Source organism: Silurus aristotelis (genome assembly GCF_946808225.1).
Source record: "Silurus aristotelis genome assembly, chromosome: 2".
Lineage (NCBI taxonomy): Eukaryota > Metazoa > Chordata > Actinopteri > Siluriformes > Siluridae > Silurus > Silurus aristotelis.
The window spans coordinates 2,475,456-2,493,910 of record NC_139575.1 but is presented as its reverse complement, the minus strand read 5'-3'; the positions used below and the strand labels follow the sequence as shown (position 1 = coordinate 2,493,910).

The 18,455-nt window shown below is 41.1% G+C and overlaps 3 protein-coding genes across 3 annotated transcripts in view; 2 read left to right on the top strand and 1 right to left on the bottom strand.

Moving 5' to 3' along the window:
* The window catches only part of atp10a (ATPase phospholipid transporting 10A), a 377,925-nt gene that overhangs the window by 82,512 nt on the left and 276,958 nt on the right, over positions 1 to 18,455 (top strand). The window lies entirely within an intron of this gene.
* Positions 1 to 18,455, top strand: part of oca2 (oculocutaneous albinism II) — a 370,587-nt gene that overhangs the window by 257,041 nt on the left and 95,091 nt on the right. The gene's annotated exons all lie outside the window — the stretch shown is intronic.
* gabrg3 (gamma-aminobutyric acid type A receptor subunit gamma3) overlaps positions 1 to 18,455 on the bottom strand; it is a 130,796-nt gene that overhangs the window by 67,530 nt on the left and 44,811 nt on the right. Inside the window, exon 3 of the mRNA XM_083563379.1 lies at positions 10,163 to 10,230. Within this exon, the coding sequence (XP_083419505.1) occupies positions 10,163 to 10,230 (68 nt within the window). The remainder of the gene's footprint in view (positions 1 to 10,162; positions 10,231 to 18,455) is intronic.

The following is an 18,455-nucleotide window of genomic DNA, read 5'->3' as shown; positions in this document are numbered from 1 at the left end:
TTAGTGTTCAAAAACTTTCCCCAACATTTTTATATAGATATAAAGTTCCCTGAAATTATTATTATTATTATTATTATTATTATTAATATTAGTAGTAGTATTTTAAAATTAATTTAGTATAGTATTTTCAAATATTTGTAATGAATTAATTATTCAATTAACATTAATTACTGTTGTTTACTTTATTTGTAATGTTTTTTTCCAAACATATTCCATTGTTGATTTATTTATTTATTTAATAATGCATTTTATTTGCTATAATGAAATATATATATATATATAAGCTTTTATTTATGCAAATTGTAAATCATTTTGTCTTTACATTATCCTTGCTGGCATTATTAACATTGTGTATAACACGGTTTAATTATTATTTCATGTTATTTTTCTATAATTATGCAGATGTAGTTATTATGTGTACTTTTTTATATTTATGTATTTATTTATATACCAACATTTATTTGTGTTTGCTTTTGTTAGTAATAAATACATTATTACATATTTATTCTTTTAACTTTACATTAATGTTACTGGTGTATTTATTCATGGTTATTATTATTATTATTATGTGCTTATTATGAGTACACACACATTTGTTTGTTTGTTTGTTGATAGATGTGTTTGCGGTACGCTGTGGGCAGGATCAGTGTTAGTGATGATGATATGAATGTAGAGCTCGATGCTCATCTCGATTATTATTAAGGCAGGAGACTGTAGAGAGTAACAGCAGTTGACAGATGATTCCTGCACAGTGTGAGTCATACAGCTGTTTACTGCTTTCTGTGTGTGTGTGTGTGTGTGTGTGTGTGTGTGTGTGTGTGTGTGTGTGTGTGTGTGTGTGTTTGTGAGAGAGTGTATTTAGCAAATCTAATTGCCTTTGTTCATATCGTAAAAGTTTTGGCACCTTATCTGGGAACTTGTGTTTACAGTTGCAGCATTTGGCAGATGCCGTTATCCAGAGCAGGTGAGGGTTAGGAAACCTTAAAGAAACCTGCTCTGGACCCATCAGACATATACAACTACAGACCGGTATCACTTCCCTCCTTTCTTTCTAAATCTCTGGAACGCACTGTTTTTAACCAACAGTCTGTCTATCTCTCACAGAACAACCTCCATGATCCGAACCAGTCTGGGTTTAAAGCTGCACATTCCACAGAGACGGCCCTTTTGGCTGTTCCGGAGAAACTGCATGCTGCTCAATCAGCCAATCAGTCATCCGTTCTTATCTTCCTGGACCTTTCAGCAGCATTTGACACAGTCAACCACAAGACTCTCGTCTACCCTAAAGAGTCTCGGTATCTGCGGAACAGCATTGGAATGGTTTGACCATTTCAAGACTCGACTACTGCAACTCTCTGCTGGCAGGTCTTCCCCTGAACGCTATTCATCCACTGCAAATGATCCAAAACGCAGCTGCATGACTTGTGTTCAATCAGCCCAAGTTCTCCCACACTATCCCACTGCTGCCCCTCCACTGGCGTCCAGTAGCTGCACGTATCAGATTCAAAACACTGATGTTTGCCTACAAGGCCAAAAATGGACCAGCACCATCTTACCTCAGTGACCTCATCACATCTCGCACTGCACCACGCTGTCTGAGATCCTCCAGCACTGCTCCACTGGTACCACCTTCTCTCAGAATGAGTGGTAAGTACACTTCAAGGTTTTTCTCTGTTCTGGCACCGAGGTGGTGGAATGAACTTCCCCTAGATGTCCGTACAGCAGAGTCCCTGACTATCTTCAAGCGACGATTGAAGACCTTCATCTTCCTGAAACACTTAAATTAGCACTTTCCAGGTTTGTAGAATTCAAGAGTTATATTTATATTAAGTTTGTAATCTTGCGTACAGTGTAGATTTATTCATTACTGGAGACTCAAAGCACTTTTGCACATCGCTCTGGATAAGGGCGTCTGCTAAATGCCGCAAATGTAAATGGTTAGGGGCCTTCCTCGGGGGCCCAGCAGAGGCAACTTCGTAGTGCTGGGATATGAATTCATGACCTTCTAATCTGACGTCCAACACTTTAACCACTTCTATCTATCTATCTATCTATCTATCTATCTATCTATCTATCTATCTATCTATCTATCTATCTATCTATCTATCTATCTATCTATCTATCTCTTTCTCTTTGTTTCTTTCTCTCTCACACACACACACGTATCATCAGTACACAGCTCAGGAGTTCTCACAGTGAAACACAAACAAACAGTTAGAGGAAAAAGAAGAGAAGATAAAAATAAATACAAATAAGTAGAAAAGAAATGAGAAAAGAAGAAGAAAGGAAAGGAACGAGTGACTGACACAAATAATAAAGGCAGGGAGGGAAATAAATGTGAAAAACATGCACAAGGGAGAAAGAAAAAACGTAAGAAAGAAGGCAGGAAAGAGAAAAGAAAAGAGGGAGAGAAAAAAGGAGGGAATGATGGAGATCTGCCGCCTGCTGTTCCTGTTTTATAAAGAACTCCAAGTGAGTGGGAGTCTCACTAAATGGATATGACTATAAAGTGTGTGTGTGTGTGTGTGTGTGTGTGTGTGTGTGTGTGTGTGTGTGTTGCCAGGCTGCTCCTATCACTAGGTGTCATGCTAAAGGATTTCCTTGACTCGGTGCCGTTGCCATGGACACGGCGTGATCCGGACGGATAAAAATAGCAGGTGTTTCGCCGCCATGTTGCAGCAGCAGTTGTCCTTTTAAACCACCGCGCCTTAATGAGGAACATCTCTGTTTCACGCTATGACTCATTCATAAACACCTGCTGGTTTATCTCTTACACACACACACACACACACACACACACACACACACACACACACACACACACACACACATAGTAAAAATAAGATGGACCTGGAGTGTTCTTTGTACCTATACAGTACCAAATAGGGTCAACTATAATGTGTGTGTGTGTGTGTGTGTGTGTGTGTGTGTGTGTGTGTGTGTGTCTTGGTCCGATTCTATAATTGACTAAATTAAACGAGTACTCAGACTTTGGGAAGTGAAAAATGGAGCTTTGGGAAGTGAAATGTAAAACTTCAGGAAGTTGGAATTGATGTTTGGGAAGTGTGTAGTGAAACTCTGGGAAGTGGAAACTGGGATTTTAGAAAGTAAGATGTGGAACCTCAAGAACTGGGAAGTGAGATATGGAACCTGTAGGGTTAGTTTGTGTGTGTGTGTGTGTTACTGTGTATGTATGTGTGTGTGTGTGTGAGGTACAATTGTGTAAGGTACTGTGTGCATGTGTGTGTGTGGTACTAATTTGTAGGATTAGTTTGTGTGTGTGTGTGTGTGTGTGTGTGTGTGTGTGTGTGTGGTTCTAATTCGTAGGATTAGTTTGTGTGTGTGTGTGTGTGTGTGTGTATGAGCTACTAATTCGTAGAATTAGTTTGTGTCTGGGTTTTTTTTTTTGTGTATGTGTGTGGGGTACTGTGTGTGTGTGTGTGTGTGTGTGTGTGTGTGTGTGTGTGTGTGTGTGTGTGTGTGTGAGGTACTGTTCATCCTGAGTAATGTCACAGCAGAAAATAGCGCATTGTTTTATTTAAAGAGAAAGTGTTGCATTTTTAAACGGAACTGAGCTCCACATCGACCGACTGGATAATGGTTTAATCTTTGGTGATTTATGTTATAATGATTCGAGTTATTTTTTTATCAGGAGCAGAGAGACGACAGTTCTACTGATTTTCAGACACTGACCCTTATTGGACCTTTTAAAGAGGGAACGAGGGTTTACTCCGAGCTCACTCTTCTCCTCGGCGTCTCGGAGACGACAGACATTGTCCTGCAGGAGAAACGGGTTCTCCTGATATGCTCTAATGACAGGTGTCATTTATCAGCCTGTGAAACGTTCCTGCTGGGTGACGGAGAACTGAAAGCCTGGAGGGTTGTTATGATGGAGATAGTCGATTGTGAGATGTTTTAGAAAATCGACACTGGGACAAGAGATACGTTTTGGGGGTGTCTGGGGATTCTCTTGTCAGGTTGCCAAATACCTACACTTTATCTTTATATAGAAAATAATAATAAATCAATAAAAAATCCTGTACCGTATTGTGTCACTGTGGATCGCTTCACCAAATTGCTTCCTTTACTGCAGGGTAGCATTTATAAAGCTTCATAACACATACCACATCTCCTCCCATCATGCAGAACACACTGGAATAATCTTATAGAGTGGGGGAAATAATTATTTGATCCCCTGCTGATTTAGTAAATTCACCCCATCACAAAGAAATAAACAGTCTGGAATTTTTAGTCGGTTTATTTTAACAAAACAACAGAATATCCATCCAAAAAAACACATTTTTATTATATATAAATTAATTTGTATTTGATGGAGTGAAATAAATATTTGTTCCCGTACCAACCAGCAAGAATTCTGACTCCCACACACCCAAATTATTCCTGTACCTCTAAGAAGGTTCTCCTGATATCAACTCATGATGTGTATAAAACACACCAGTCACAGAATCAACCTCTTCCATTCAAACCTCTCCACCACCATGGGAAAGACCAAAGAGCTGTCAAAGGACGTCAGGGACGAGATTGTGGACCTGCACAATGCAGGAATGGACAAATTAATTTATAACCTTTTTTTTTGTGTTTTTTAATGATTTTTTTTTTCTATTCTGTCTCTTTGTTTAAATAAAAGCACACCATTAAAACTGTTCATTTTTTTGTAAATCAGCAGGGGATCAGATAATTATTTCCCCCACTGTATAATCAAATATAGTGTGTGTGTGTGTGTGTGTGTGTGTGTGTGTGTGTGTGTGTGTGTGTGTGTGTGTGTGTGTGTGTGTGTGTTGGCCTTATTGTATAATTGAGTGAATGTCAGGGTTCAGGTTATTATTTTTTTAACTACAATTAGTCGGGATTCGGTGATTTTCTTCACCTTAAAGTGAATGTGAAAAGTTTATAAGCTGCAGGAACCCAGAGAGGATCTTCACAGAACCCCAGAACTCATTTAGAACATGAATAATGCTTGAAAAGAGAGAAGTGGGTAATTTAATAAGTGGGTGAGATTTGGAACCTCAGGAAGTGAAAAGTGGAACTTTTTGAAGTGGGTAGTGAAACTTTAGGAAATGAGAAGCGAAACACCAGGAAGTGATTAGTGGGACTTTGGGAAGTGGGCTGTGAGACTTCAAAGCAGCTAGCTTGAGCTAACACCAGAAAAATCTGCTGAGTTCTGTGAAATACTGTCCAATCATTTTTATACAAATTTCATTCCCTGACAAAGAAAACACTCATAGTACAGCGTTCAGCCGTCTGCTGCGTTCACACTGTAAAGAATTTCAACCTTGGAAACTTTTAAATCTTTTGAAATGGGCTTTTGATCATGGCAGGCTTAAGTCTGGAACGCAAGAAGAAAAACATCCCTCAGGGGAAAAAAAGCATCCTTTCATCATCCTGAGCTCCGTCCCGTGTCACACGAATCAATACAAGCAGATTTAACACAGAGATTTCAATTCTTCTAATGTGCAGAGTAGAATCAGTACAGGTCAGAGTGAACTCCAGCTACAAGATGATGATGATGATGATGATGAAAATCTTGATGAAGACAATAATGATAATAATGGTGACGTTGAAAAAGGTGAGATGGAGGAGGTGGAGGAGTTAAAAATGCTGTGGAGTTGGAACAGAGATGGACAGAATTAGAAACGAGTTTATTAGAGGGACCATGCAGGTAGGACGTTTTAGAGACAAGGTGAGAGAGATGGTTGGTGATGTGCAGTGGAGGGACATGGGGTATATGAAGAGAAGATCAAGAAGGAGGTTTATGGATGTGGTGAGGGAAGACATGCAGGTAGTTGGTTTGAAAGAGGCAGATGTAGAGAACAGAGTAATATAGAGATGGATGATCTGCTGTGGAGACCCCTAATGGGAGCAGAAGAAAGAAAAAGAAGAAAATATACTGAAACTATATTGGTGCTGCAGAAACACTTCCAAAAGGAGTAAACAGACTTAATTGCATCCACAAGTAATTGATTGTTTTTCTGTAACCGCACCAAAAAGAATGAATGGCTTACTCCTTATTTGGTCATTAATCAACATGTTCTACAGAAACCCCAGAAACAGGGTTCCATGTGGACTAGGATGGAAGAGGGGAGCAACCATAAAAAAGTTCTCCAAGCTCCAATTTGAAGGGAACTTACTTTAGTCATTGCATAGGAACCTCAAAAATCCATTTTAAATTCATTCCTGTTCAGATTAAAAGTGTTCTTCACCCAGACACTGAGTATCAGTTCCTTTTGGTTTCAGTAACGAAAAAATAAAAGTACAGTAGAGATCATTTTCATTCACATGGACCTCTGGATCTTCTGAAAAACATGATGATATTAATGGGGTGAAAAGGCACCAAAAATAAAAATATACATGAGGATCACTCAGATATACAATATACAATATATATATATATATGCACAGTGCTGTGAAAAAAGTATTTGCCCCATCCTGATTTTTTGTATATTTATCACACTTAAATTATTAGCAAATGTAACATTACACAAACTCGAGGAAATTTAAAATGAAGTCTCCAAACCTGCCTGGCTCTCAAAAAGATTGCAAAAAGCAACACATCATGTTGTGATCTAAAGAAATTCAAGAACAGATGAGATACAAAGTGTGGAAAAGGTTTACAAAAAAATTTCTAAGGCTTTGGGACTCACAACCACTGTGAACCACAGTGAGGCCTTCCAAAATTACTCCAAGAGCACAACGTTGACTCACCCAGGAGCTCTTACAGAACCCAGAACAACATCTAAAGACCTGCAGGCCTCATGTGCATCAGATAAGGCCAGTGCTCATGATCCAGCAATAAGAATGACACAGTGCAAAAATGGCACCCATGGAAGAGTTGAAGGTGAACACAAAGCCTTGTCTCACATCTGCCAAAAAAAAACGTCTCGATTATCTCCAAAGATTTTGGGCAAATATTTTGTAGACAAAAATAGAATTTTTTGGAAGGTGTGCGTCACATTACAAGTGGCGTTATTATGTAACTAATTTCATAAAAATCACAAAAATTCACAAAAATTACTCTCAACCTCAAAGTCCTTTTTTTTTGACTGATCCCTCCATCTCTCAGGCACAAGCGTTCTACTATGATGCCATGAATGTGAATAAAATGATAAATAATAAAAATTTTGAGGAGATAAGTGCTCTAGATACTGATTCAAAATCCAATAATATCAATAAATGAAATGTTTGAGTGAGTTACCAATCAACTCAAAAAACAAACCAACTAACTCGAATTACAGCTAATAGCTGACGCTCAGTAAACTACAGGTGTCCTGAAATCCCTGATAATCCCTGCTGTTGTGAAATTTGTGAAGATTGATGATGATACTTCTCATCATATTAATCAAAGTGTTCTTTACACAGAAAAAAAATGTGTCTGTCCTCCAGACAAAACTAGCAGAACCTTCACTTCTCCAGGAAGACATCACCTTCCAGTACGGACAGATGTTTGGAACTTATGTGCTTCCTTTTGAACATCCGACTCCACACTGAGTTCGCCTTTGCTACAAGTGTGTTAGTGAGGTCGTGAAGAGATGCAGGTGAGAAGGTGATGAGGCCTGGGGTGCAGTCAGCATTCACATTTATTCTTGCTAATTAGGTTGAAGCTGCATAGCAGGAGATCTTCCACTCCAACTTTCTCATGGAAAGCAGATCTTCATGGAGCTGGCTTGTCAGCCAATCAGAACGCATTATTAAATATTCCCAAGCTCGCATTAAGAAATGTTAAAAGTTGTCTGGCCAGATGTGTCCAACTAGATGACTGAGAATATCACGTTCACACATTATAAGTAATTTCTATTCTGTTTGTTGGTATTGGAGGAGATGATCGGATTAAAGTCAATTAGCAGTCGATATATGTTTGCATGCAGAGGTGCAAAATTGGGGTATTGCAGTATATATGCAGTAAATGGTGGGCGCCATAAATGGGGGGAGGGGGTGCAATTGCAAACAGTACTGGGCAGAAGTCCTTAAAGTTTTTCAGGTCAAGGACCCCTTGGGCGATAGACATGTGGCAGGGACCCCCGATACAAAATGTGCCAAACGTAACCACTGATATTAATAAAAAACAATTGTATTACGCCAGTTATAATGTGCTACGACAACTAGAACTATGTTGTTGTTGTACCTGCATCATATATTTTACTATATATTTTCAAACCTTCCAAAAAGATTTATGCATCGTAACAAACATATTTTGCAATTACAATCACAATTTTATTAAGTTGTTCAGATTGTGTTATTTTAATAGATTTGCAGGCAGACAATTAAACATTTACATAACCATCAGCTTTAAGTTTGATAGAACTTTAATGTAATAATTATATTTTTCAAATTGAATATTTTATCTTTGATGTTTTTACCCATGTTTATTTTTCTTAACAAAAAAAATTATATGTGATCCAACATTAATTATTAGGAGACCCTGCAGTACCGCCGCAAACCCCTAGGGGTCACGGACCACCGGTTTTATTTTTCCCTCTTTTTGTGGGCAAACATGATCTTGCGAACCCCTTCGGCAAATGTGCAGTTGCACCCCCGTATACATGCCGATCAAATTCTGGAAACGTGATCAGCAAATCGAAAATTTCATACAGAAACTAAGCGTAAATAACGAGATATGTCTCAGAGTAACGGAATATTAAGTTAAATAATGAACCTCCACAGCTTGCAGTTTAAAGCGTTCCTAATAATTTGCCATTAATACCGTTTAAACACGTTACCCTTTAAATGATCCGATTCCCCTCCAGAGTACCGCAGTTATAAACGAGAAACGGAGGAAAAAAAGACTGCTTCTGTTCCTCATCTTCACTTGTTACATTACTGAGAAAATCTTTCCAAGTGGGAATTGTTACATCTCCAATTCTGCTGTTACGAATCACACACACAGATAAAGTAGTGCCAGAAGATACATTTATATGAATGATGTACATGTTTCCACAAATAATGAAGTTGTTGGAGTTACTGGTTCCTGCTGCTGTTTTTCATTCCGTTTCTCATTTGAACATTTTCTGCTCCTGTTCGTCTCCAAATTCATTCTGCCATAGAAGTTCCACCACACGCAAAACTCCTCCATGGAGCTCAGTGACATCATTAGGAAACGTGTACAATCACCGTCTCACTCTGGATGGACCTGGACTTTACTATGGTTACAGGTGTTTATAAGCAGAACATTCATTTACATTCAACTGACAAACGCAGACAACCCCTGAACTCACATCTGAACTTCTTCCAGCTAATCACAATCCACTATTCACACCTGAACTCCTTCCAGCCAATCACAATCCACTATTCACACCTGAAATCCTTCCAGCCAATCACAATCCACTATTCACACCTGAACTCCTTCCAGCCAATCACAATCCACTATTCACACCTGAACTCCTTCCAGCCAATCACAATCCACTATTCACACCTGAAATCCTTCCAGCCAATCACAATCCACTATTCACACCTGAAATCCTTCCAGCCAATCACAATCCACTATTCACACCTGAACTCCTTCCAGACAATCACAATCTACTTTTCACACCTAAACAACTTCCAGCATTCTGGGAAGATGTTCCCCTAGATTTGTGGAGATTCATTCATCCATAATGGTGTTAGTAAAGTCAGGAACTGATGTAGGTGAGAAGGTGAGGAGGCCTGGAGTGCAGGTAGCGTTCACATTCATTCCAAAAGCTGTTCAACAGGGTTGGAGCTCTATAGTAGAAGATCTTTCACTCCAACCCATGTATAGCAGATCTTCATGGAGCTGGCTTCAGGCTGGAACAGGTTTGGGTCTTGTAGTTCAAGTGAAGGGAAAATTGCATGCCATTGCATCCAATATTGAATGGTTTCTAATCTGGAAGTGAGACATTTATCTACTAGGTGGTCAGATGTTTTGTTCTGCTCAGTGTAGATCTGAACCCTGTCATATGTTCTGCAGTGTCCCACAGCATGGACTATAATGTGATTTTACTACTTTATTTTCTTCAAACTATCTAAGTGTTTTCCCTAAGGTCAGGCTTTGGGCACCTCACAGCAATCACCTCACACACACACACACACACACACACACACACACACACACACACACACACACACACACACACACACACACACACACACAAACACAGCTGTAGATCATGTGGAAATCCATTACACTTACCATATTTATCGAGGAGACGGGTCCGATGCTGTTAACGAAGATATCGACGTCGATGACGGTTGGTTTAACTGTGTACACACACACACACACACACACACACACACACACACACACACACACACACACACACACACACAGAGAAAAAGAGAGAAGATTCTGTCACACTTAAGCTGACAGCAAAATCACTAAACATGGTCACAGTCATAAATCATCAGTGTACAGAGCTGTTAATATTCACCCAATACCACAATGTGCAAAACTATTGGCACCCTTCATACAAACACGGTAATCGTTCGGAAAGTTCTGACAGAAAGCAATATTTAGATGTGATCTCAAGACAAAAACTACATGCTATATATGCTGTAGAAGATACCGAATAAAGATAAAAAATAAAAAAAAAAGGAAAGGAAGAACGCCACTCACTGTTTTTTAACCTGAAAACATCACCCACAGTTTTGCTCAACCTGAGAACACCATTCAAACTGTTCCTCGCCTTGAGAACACCATTAAAAATGTCCTTTACCCTGAGAACACCATCCGTACTTCTCCTCACCCTAAGAACACCATCCGTACTTCTCCTCACCCTAAGAACACCATCCGTACTTCTCCTCATCTTGAAAACACCGTCCGTACTTCTCCTCACCCTGAGAGCAGCGTCCGTACTTCTCCTCACCCTGAGAGCAGCGTCCGTACTTCTCCTCACCCTGAGAGCAGCGTCCGTACTTCTCCTCACCCTGAGAGCAGCGTCCGTACTTCTCCTCACCCTGAGAGCAGCGTCCGTACCGTCCGTACTTCTCCTCACCCTGAGAGCAGCGTCCGTACTTCTCCTCACCCTGAGAGCACCGTCCGTACTTCTCCTCACCCTGAGAGCACCGTCCGTACTTCTCCTCACCCTGAGAGCACCGTCCGTACTTCTCCTCACCCTGAGAGCACCGTCCGTACTTCTCCTCACCCTGAGAGCACCGTCCGTACTTCTCCTCACCCTGAGAGCACCGTCCGTACTTCTCCTCACCCTGAGAGCACCGTCCGTACTTCTCCTCACCCTGAGAGCACCGTCCGTACTTCTCCTCACCCTGAGAGCACCGTCCGTACTTCTCCTCACCCTGAGAGCACCGTCCGTACTTCTCCTCACCCTGAGAGCACCGTCCGTACTTCTCCTCACCCTGAGAACACAATCCGTACCTCTCCTCACCCTGAGAGCACCATCCGTACTTCTCCTTACCCTGAGAACCGTGCCTCATCCTCATCATGCCTCACACAAACTTATTTCAAGAAGGAGCATTTTTTGTGGATTTAAAAGGATATTGAGGACACAAATCCCTCTGAGATGCCTTCACCCTGGAGAGGAAAAGTCCAAAATGTTTAATAGAAGATGCTTTTCAGAGGAACTGTGCTATTTTCTTCCTTGTTTCCCTTTAGGCTTCAGTACTAAGTGATCCAGTTAGAAGGTTCTTAGGTTTGAGGAAGAGTGTGGGTGGAATTCTAATGGTGAGGATCGGTGTGAATTGAATCTTTTCAGGGTGAGGAAGAGTGTGGATGCAACTCTTCCCAGGGTGAGGAACAGTGTGCATGGTGTTCTCAGGGTAAGGAACAGTGTGCATGGTGTTCTCAGGGTGAGGAACAGTGTGCATGGTTTTCATTTCTGGGTGAGGTACAGTGTGGATGTTTTTCTCAAGGTGAGGAGCAGTGTGGCTGGTGGTCTCAGGGTGAAGGAAATTGTGTATGGTGTTCTCAGGGTGAAGGACAGTTTGGATGGTGTTCTTGGGGTGGGAAATAGAGTGCGAATGGAGTTCTTCTCAATGTGAGGATCAGTATGGATATTCTTCTCTGGGTGAAGAAAAGTATGAATGGTGTTCTCAGGGTGAGGAACAGTGTGGATGCAGTTCTTTGGCCAGAAAAGATTGTTGATGATGTTTTTCACAGGTTAAGGAACAGTGTGGATGGTGAACTTGTGAGAAAGAGTGTAAATAGATTTCTTCTCAGTGTAAGGAGCATGGTGCCTTGTGCTTTTATGATGGGAAACAGTGTGAATGGAGTTCTTCTCAGGGTGAAGTAAAGTGTGGATAGTGGACACAAGATAAAGAAAATTGTGAATTGGGTTTTTCTTAGGGCAAGGAACAGTGTAGCTGGTGGTCTCAGGGTGAAGGAAAATGTGTATGGTGTTCTCAGGGTGAGGAGAAGTACGGATAGTGTTCTCAGGGTGAAGAGAAATACGGAGGGTGTTCTCAGGGTCAGAAGAAGTACGGATGGGGTTCTCAGGGTAAGGAGAAGTACGGATGGTGTTCTCAGGGTAAGGAGGAGTACCGATGGTGTTCTCAGGGTGAGAAGAAGTACGGATGGTGTTCTCAGGGTCAGAAGAAGTATGGATGGTGTTCTCAGGGTAAGGAGAAGTACGGATGGTGTTCTCAGGGTGAGGAGGAGTACCGATTTTGTTCTCAGGGTGAGAAGAAGTACGGATGGTGCTCTAAGGGTAAGGAGAGGTACGGATGGTGTTCTCAGGGTGAGGAGAAGTACGGATGGTGCTCTCAGGGTGAGGAGAAGTACGGATTGTGTTCTCAGGGTGAGGAGAAGTACTGATGGTGTTCTCAGGGTGAGGAGAAGTACGGATTGTGCTCTCAGGGTGAGGAGAAGTACGGATTGTGCTCTCAGGGTGAGGAGAAGTACGGATTGTGTTCTCAGGGTGAGGAGAAGTACTGATGGTGTTCTCAGGGTAAGGAGAAGTACGGATGGTGCTCTCAGGGTGAGGAGAAGTACGATGGTGCTCTCAGGGTGAGGAGAAGTACGGCTTGTGATCTCAGGGTGAGGAGACCACCAGCTTCACTGTTCCTTGCCCTAAGAAAAACCCAATTCACAATTTTCTTTATCTTGTGTCCACTATCCACACTTTACTTCACCCTGAGAAGAACTCCATTCACACTGTTTCCCATCATAAAAGCACAAGGCACCATGCTCCTTACACTGAGAAGAAATCTATTTACACTCTTTCTCACAAGTTCACCATCCACACTGTTCCTTAACCTGTGAAAAACATCATCAACAATCTTTTCTGGCCAAAGAACTGCATCCACACTGTTCCTCACCCTGAGAACACCATTCATACTTTTCTTCACCCAGAGAAGAATATCCATACTGATCCTCACATTGAGAAGAACTCCATTCGCACTCTTCCCCACCCCAAGAACACCATCCAAACTGTCCTTCACCCTGAGAACACCATACACAATTTCCTTCACCCTGAGACCACCAGCCACACTGCTCCTCACCTTGAGAAAAACATCCACACTGTACCTCACCCAGAAATGAAAACCATGCACACTGTTCCTCACCCTGAGAACACCATGCACACTGTTCCTTACCCTGAGAACACCATGCACACTGTTCCTCACCCTGGGAAGAGTTGCATCCACACTCTTCCTCACCCTGAAAAGATTCAATTCACACCGATCCTCACCATTAGAATTCCACCCACACTCTTCCTCAAACCTAAGAACCTTCTAACTGGATCACTTAGTACTGAAGCCTAAAGGGAAACAAGGAAGAAAATAGCACAGTTCCTCTGAAAAGCATCTTCTATTAAACATTTTGGACTTTTCCTCTCCAGGGTGAAGGCATCTCAGAGGGATTTGTGTCCTCAATATCCTTTTAAATCCACAAAAAATGCTCCTTCTTGAAATAAGTTTGTGTGAGGCATGATGAGGATGAGGCTCTAATTCTGCATTAAATGAACCATGAGATTGAGCTTTTACAGAGAAGAATGGTTATTGTTATGGTTATGGTGATTATGAAGATGATGATAATGAGGAGGTGGAGGAGGAGGAGAATGAAGATGATGCACATGGACGGTTGATGTATAATGAAGCCTTGAAATTCTCATGATGCTCATATTGAAAGACAGAAGGACTCATGAAGCATAATAGTCTGGAATCTTTTGTTCTAAAGGATTTGAGATGTTCCTGAAGGTTCTTCAGGCCCACTGAGCTTCTCACACACCTTACTATGTTCCTGCTGGTGGATTATTTTGCTCTGTCAGCATGTTTTCTGCCCAGAGCTCATTCTAGAACTTATTCTTAATTGATATCATTATGAAAATCAAACCTCTTAAAGCTGTTAGAGAAAAAAACCTGCTTTCTCAAAAGACCAAAAATGCAGCTTCTGCTGTTTATTCCTCAAGCAGGACCGCTCCAGATCCAGCTGTTTTAAAAACAGTATGAGTTGTAAAGCTGCCACACACACACACACACACACACACACACACACACACACACACACTGCTTTTCTACTAAAATTCAATACAAATCCCTCAAACCGCATTCTTTATAAAACCTGAATCATCCCCTCGCTGATGTTTCAAAGGGCTGAGGATTTTCCTCTCTGCTTTCTTCTGCTCTGCTCCGAGTAATAAAAATACCAGCAGATGAAGCTGCACAGCGCTAATTACAGCAATGCTAACCACAACACGCCAAACACAGCAATGCTAATCACAACACGCCAAACACAGCAATGCTAATCACAGTAACACAGCAATGCTAATCACAACACGCCAAACACAGCAATGATAATCACAGTAACACAGCAATGCTAATCACAACACGCCAAACACAGCAATGATAATCACAGTAACACAGCAATGCTAATCACAACACGCCAAACACAGCAATGATAATCACAGTAACACAGCAATGCTAATCACAACACGCCAAACATAGCAATGCTAATCACAACACGTCAAACACAGCAATGCTAATCACAACATGCCAAACACAGCAATGCTAATCACAACACGCCAAACACAGCAATGATAATCACAGTAACACAGCAATGCTAATCACAACACGCCAAACATAGCAATGCTAATCACAACACGTCAAACACAGCAATGCTAATCACAACATGCCAAACACAGCAATGATAATTACAACACGCCAAACACGGCAATGCTAATCACAGTAACACAGCAATGCTAATCACAACACGCCAAACATAGCAATGCTAATCACAACACGTCAAACACAGCAATGCTAATCACAACATGCCAAACACAGCAATGATAATTACAACACGCCAAACACAGCAATGCTAATCACAACATGCCAAACACAGCAATGCTAATCACAGTAACACAGCAATGCTAATCACAGCAATGCTAAACAAAACATGCTAATCACAACACGCCAAACACAGCAATGCTAATCACAACATGCTAATCACAGTAACACAGCAATGCTAATCACAACATGCTAATCACAGTAACACAGAAATGCTAATCACAGCAGCACATCTGGTCTTCTGAGGCCATTGTAGTAAAACACTGAGAAGCTTTCTACTGTCCACACTGACCTGAGATGTTACTGCTACATCCCAGCAGTTCACCTTCTACACTCCTGCAATAATATGGAGGTGCTGACTGTCAACAAATATCTATCTATCTATCTATCTATCTATCTATCTATCTATCTATCTATCTATCTATCTATCTATCTATCTATCTATCTATCTATCTATCTGTCTGTCTATCTGTCTGTCTGTCTGTCTGTCTGTCTGTCTGTCTGTCTAGTGCAGCAGGACAACATGTTGTGGATCAATTGCTATTCTATTGTGAATAGTTTCAGTGGCTGATGTGATTTTATGTAAAACTTCACTTAAATCATCAGCGAAGAATAAAAGCAGTAGTTTTGTCTTCAGTCTGTATTTTACATCTCTGGATTTTATTGTGTGTTTGTGTTTATAGATGAGGAACAATCGCTACGTTCTCTATGTGAATCAGCATCACTCATCAGGGAAGATGATGTGAAATGTACTTTCATTTTGGAATAGTCTGGGGAAATGGGAGGAGCTAAGCAGATCTTTTAATATTACTTTTTTGTAAACAGAAGTCTGAAGATCTACACACCAGTATTGTGAGTTCTGGATGTTCAGGTCTGGAGACAAACCCAACAAAGAAAGCAGAAGAGAGAATAAGCAATATGGGAGCCTCTTTCAGTCAGAGATGTCTGAATGTCTGCCTCCTGCCTACACAGCTTTCAGAAGCTTGGTCTCACACACACACACACACACACACACACACACACACACACACACACATATATATATATATATACACACTCCATAAGTGCCAGCGCTCCAGGTTCTTGTACAGAGAACAGTATGCTAATAGGGATTTTCAGAATCTTTCACTGGCGTCAAAAAACCCACTAAACTCCTCGGCTTCTTCCTCCCACATACACTTCTTTCATATTCCAGAAGCACCTCAAGGTTTTCAGCTCTGCAGTTGGTCAAGTCTGTGTTTTTACCCCTTGATCACTGCTTGTACCATCACTGCTACAGGTGCTACAAGATCTTCTGTATTTACACCGATCAGCTAGAACATTAAAACTACCGTAATATTATAGAGTTCCTCCTTGTGAACTTGGACCCAAAAAGATCTAAGCTCCAGAAGACCTCTGGAAGTGTTCTGTGTTATTTGAGATCAAGCAGATCAGCAGATCCTCCAAGTTGTGAGGTCCCAAGAAATGCTCAATCAAGTTCGGCTCCCACAGAACTCATGATGTTCCTCAAACTATTCTTTAAAAGTTTGTTTCAGTTTGGTTGCGCAGGAAACAGCATTTTGATGGTGAGGACACCTCCAGGTTAAGGAATGTGGTCAGTAACATCAAAGTAACAGTCAAGGTTTTCGAACAGAAAATCACCCAGAGCATCACACACCCAGAGCCTTTGTACTTTCTGTCACTGGTTGTTCTTCATTGAAGCACTTTTGGTAGGGCAGCATATTGGCTGTTTTGGAGATGCTCTGACCCAGACGTCTGATCATCACACATTATTGCCACCAAAGTTCTGGCACTGGAGACTTCTTCTGTAAATCTATTCCAAATCAACCTGCGACATCCATTATATGGATGAAAGTTTGTGGACACCTGAACATAAGATTGGTGCTTCTTTTTGAACATCTCATTCCACACTAAGTTCTGTTCCAATGAGATTTTGTGTAGATCTGTTTAGCCAAGAGGGTGTTAGTAAAGTCATGTAGTGATGCAGGTCAGGTGAGAAGGCTCTATAGCAGGAGACCTTTTGCTCCAGCCCATATCTTCACAGGTTTGGAACAGGTTTGGTTCTCCTAATCCACACTGGAGTTCCTCCCTGTGCCACCAAGAAACCTCCTACCCATCAAGGTCTAAACTCCAGAAGATCTCTCAAAATGTGCTGTGGTATTTGGGATCCCGACTTCATTAGCAGAGATGTGACTTCCATTAGGGAGCAGGTTACCACACAAGAAATGTGCAACAAGTTTGGATCTTCTGGTTCAAATGAAGGGAAAATTGCATACAAAGACGTCCTGTACAATTGTGTGTCTATAGTTTGGGAAAGAAACACATATGGCTGGAAATTCAGATGTTCCAATACTTTTAACAATGTAGTGTGATCAGTACGAGCGTGCAGTAATATAATTCTGGATGAGTATTAATAGAAAATTCATCGCCGCCTTCTGACCAATAACAATCCAGAATTCAAAGTACTTCAAAAAGCCGGACGTTGGGGAGCAAAATTATATTCCTGTAAACTGAGAAAACTGGCACTGACACACTTGCAGTCAACATTGTCTTATCATTTCACAGCTTTCGAAATCGTTTCGCACGTTTTTGATTCGATCCCGAACCGGCGAGTCGGTTGCCAGGTGGTGGAACAATGCGCGGTGGGCATGTTTAGACGCTGAGATGAGATTAAACCCCGTAGCGGCTCAACATCCATTAAGACATCAGAGCTCTTTCACAGGGAGGAAGTAATCACAGCGGGCAGATTGTGTTCATCAGGTGACCCCTTTTGTTTTTCTTTTTCTTTTTCCCCCAGAGCGCTTGTCATCATCACAAAATAAATTAGCACCAATCAGCCCTGCTCATTTCTTTCTCTTTGTTCTCCCCTTTTTTTTATTGTGTGTATGTGTGTGGCTGAGCGAACGTTAACGTGCAAACCTTTTACAGATGATTATCACACACAATAATTAATTTGCCAATAGCAGACCAAACAAAGGCACATGAGTGATAAAAAAAAGTGCTTGTAAACAGCCATTACTTTCTAAATGCGGACCTCCAACCTCCCAAATGATGCAACCATTTGGAAAAGTGTGCACTTTTAGCGAGCCGGAGAGTGCATTCTGCGTAAATGGGATCTGTGGAAGTAATAGGATTATGGCGGAGTGTCCCAGCTGTGCTTTTACTCACCGAAAAAGACAGAAATATTTTCAAAAACAACAAAATGCTCAAAGACAGTAAGCATGTAATAATTGTACATGGCAACATAA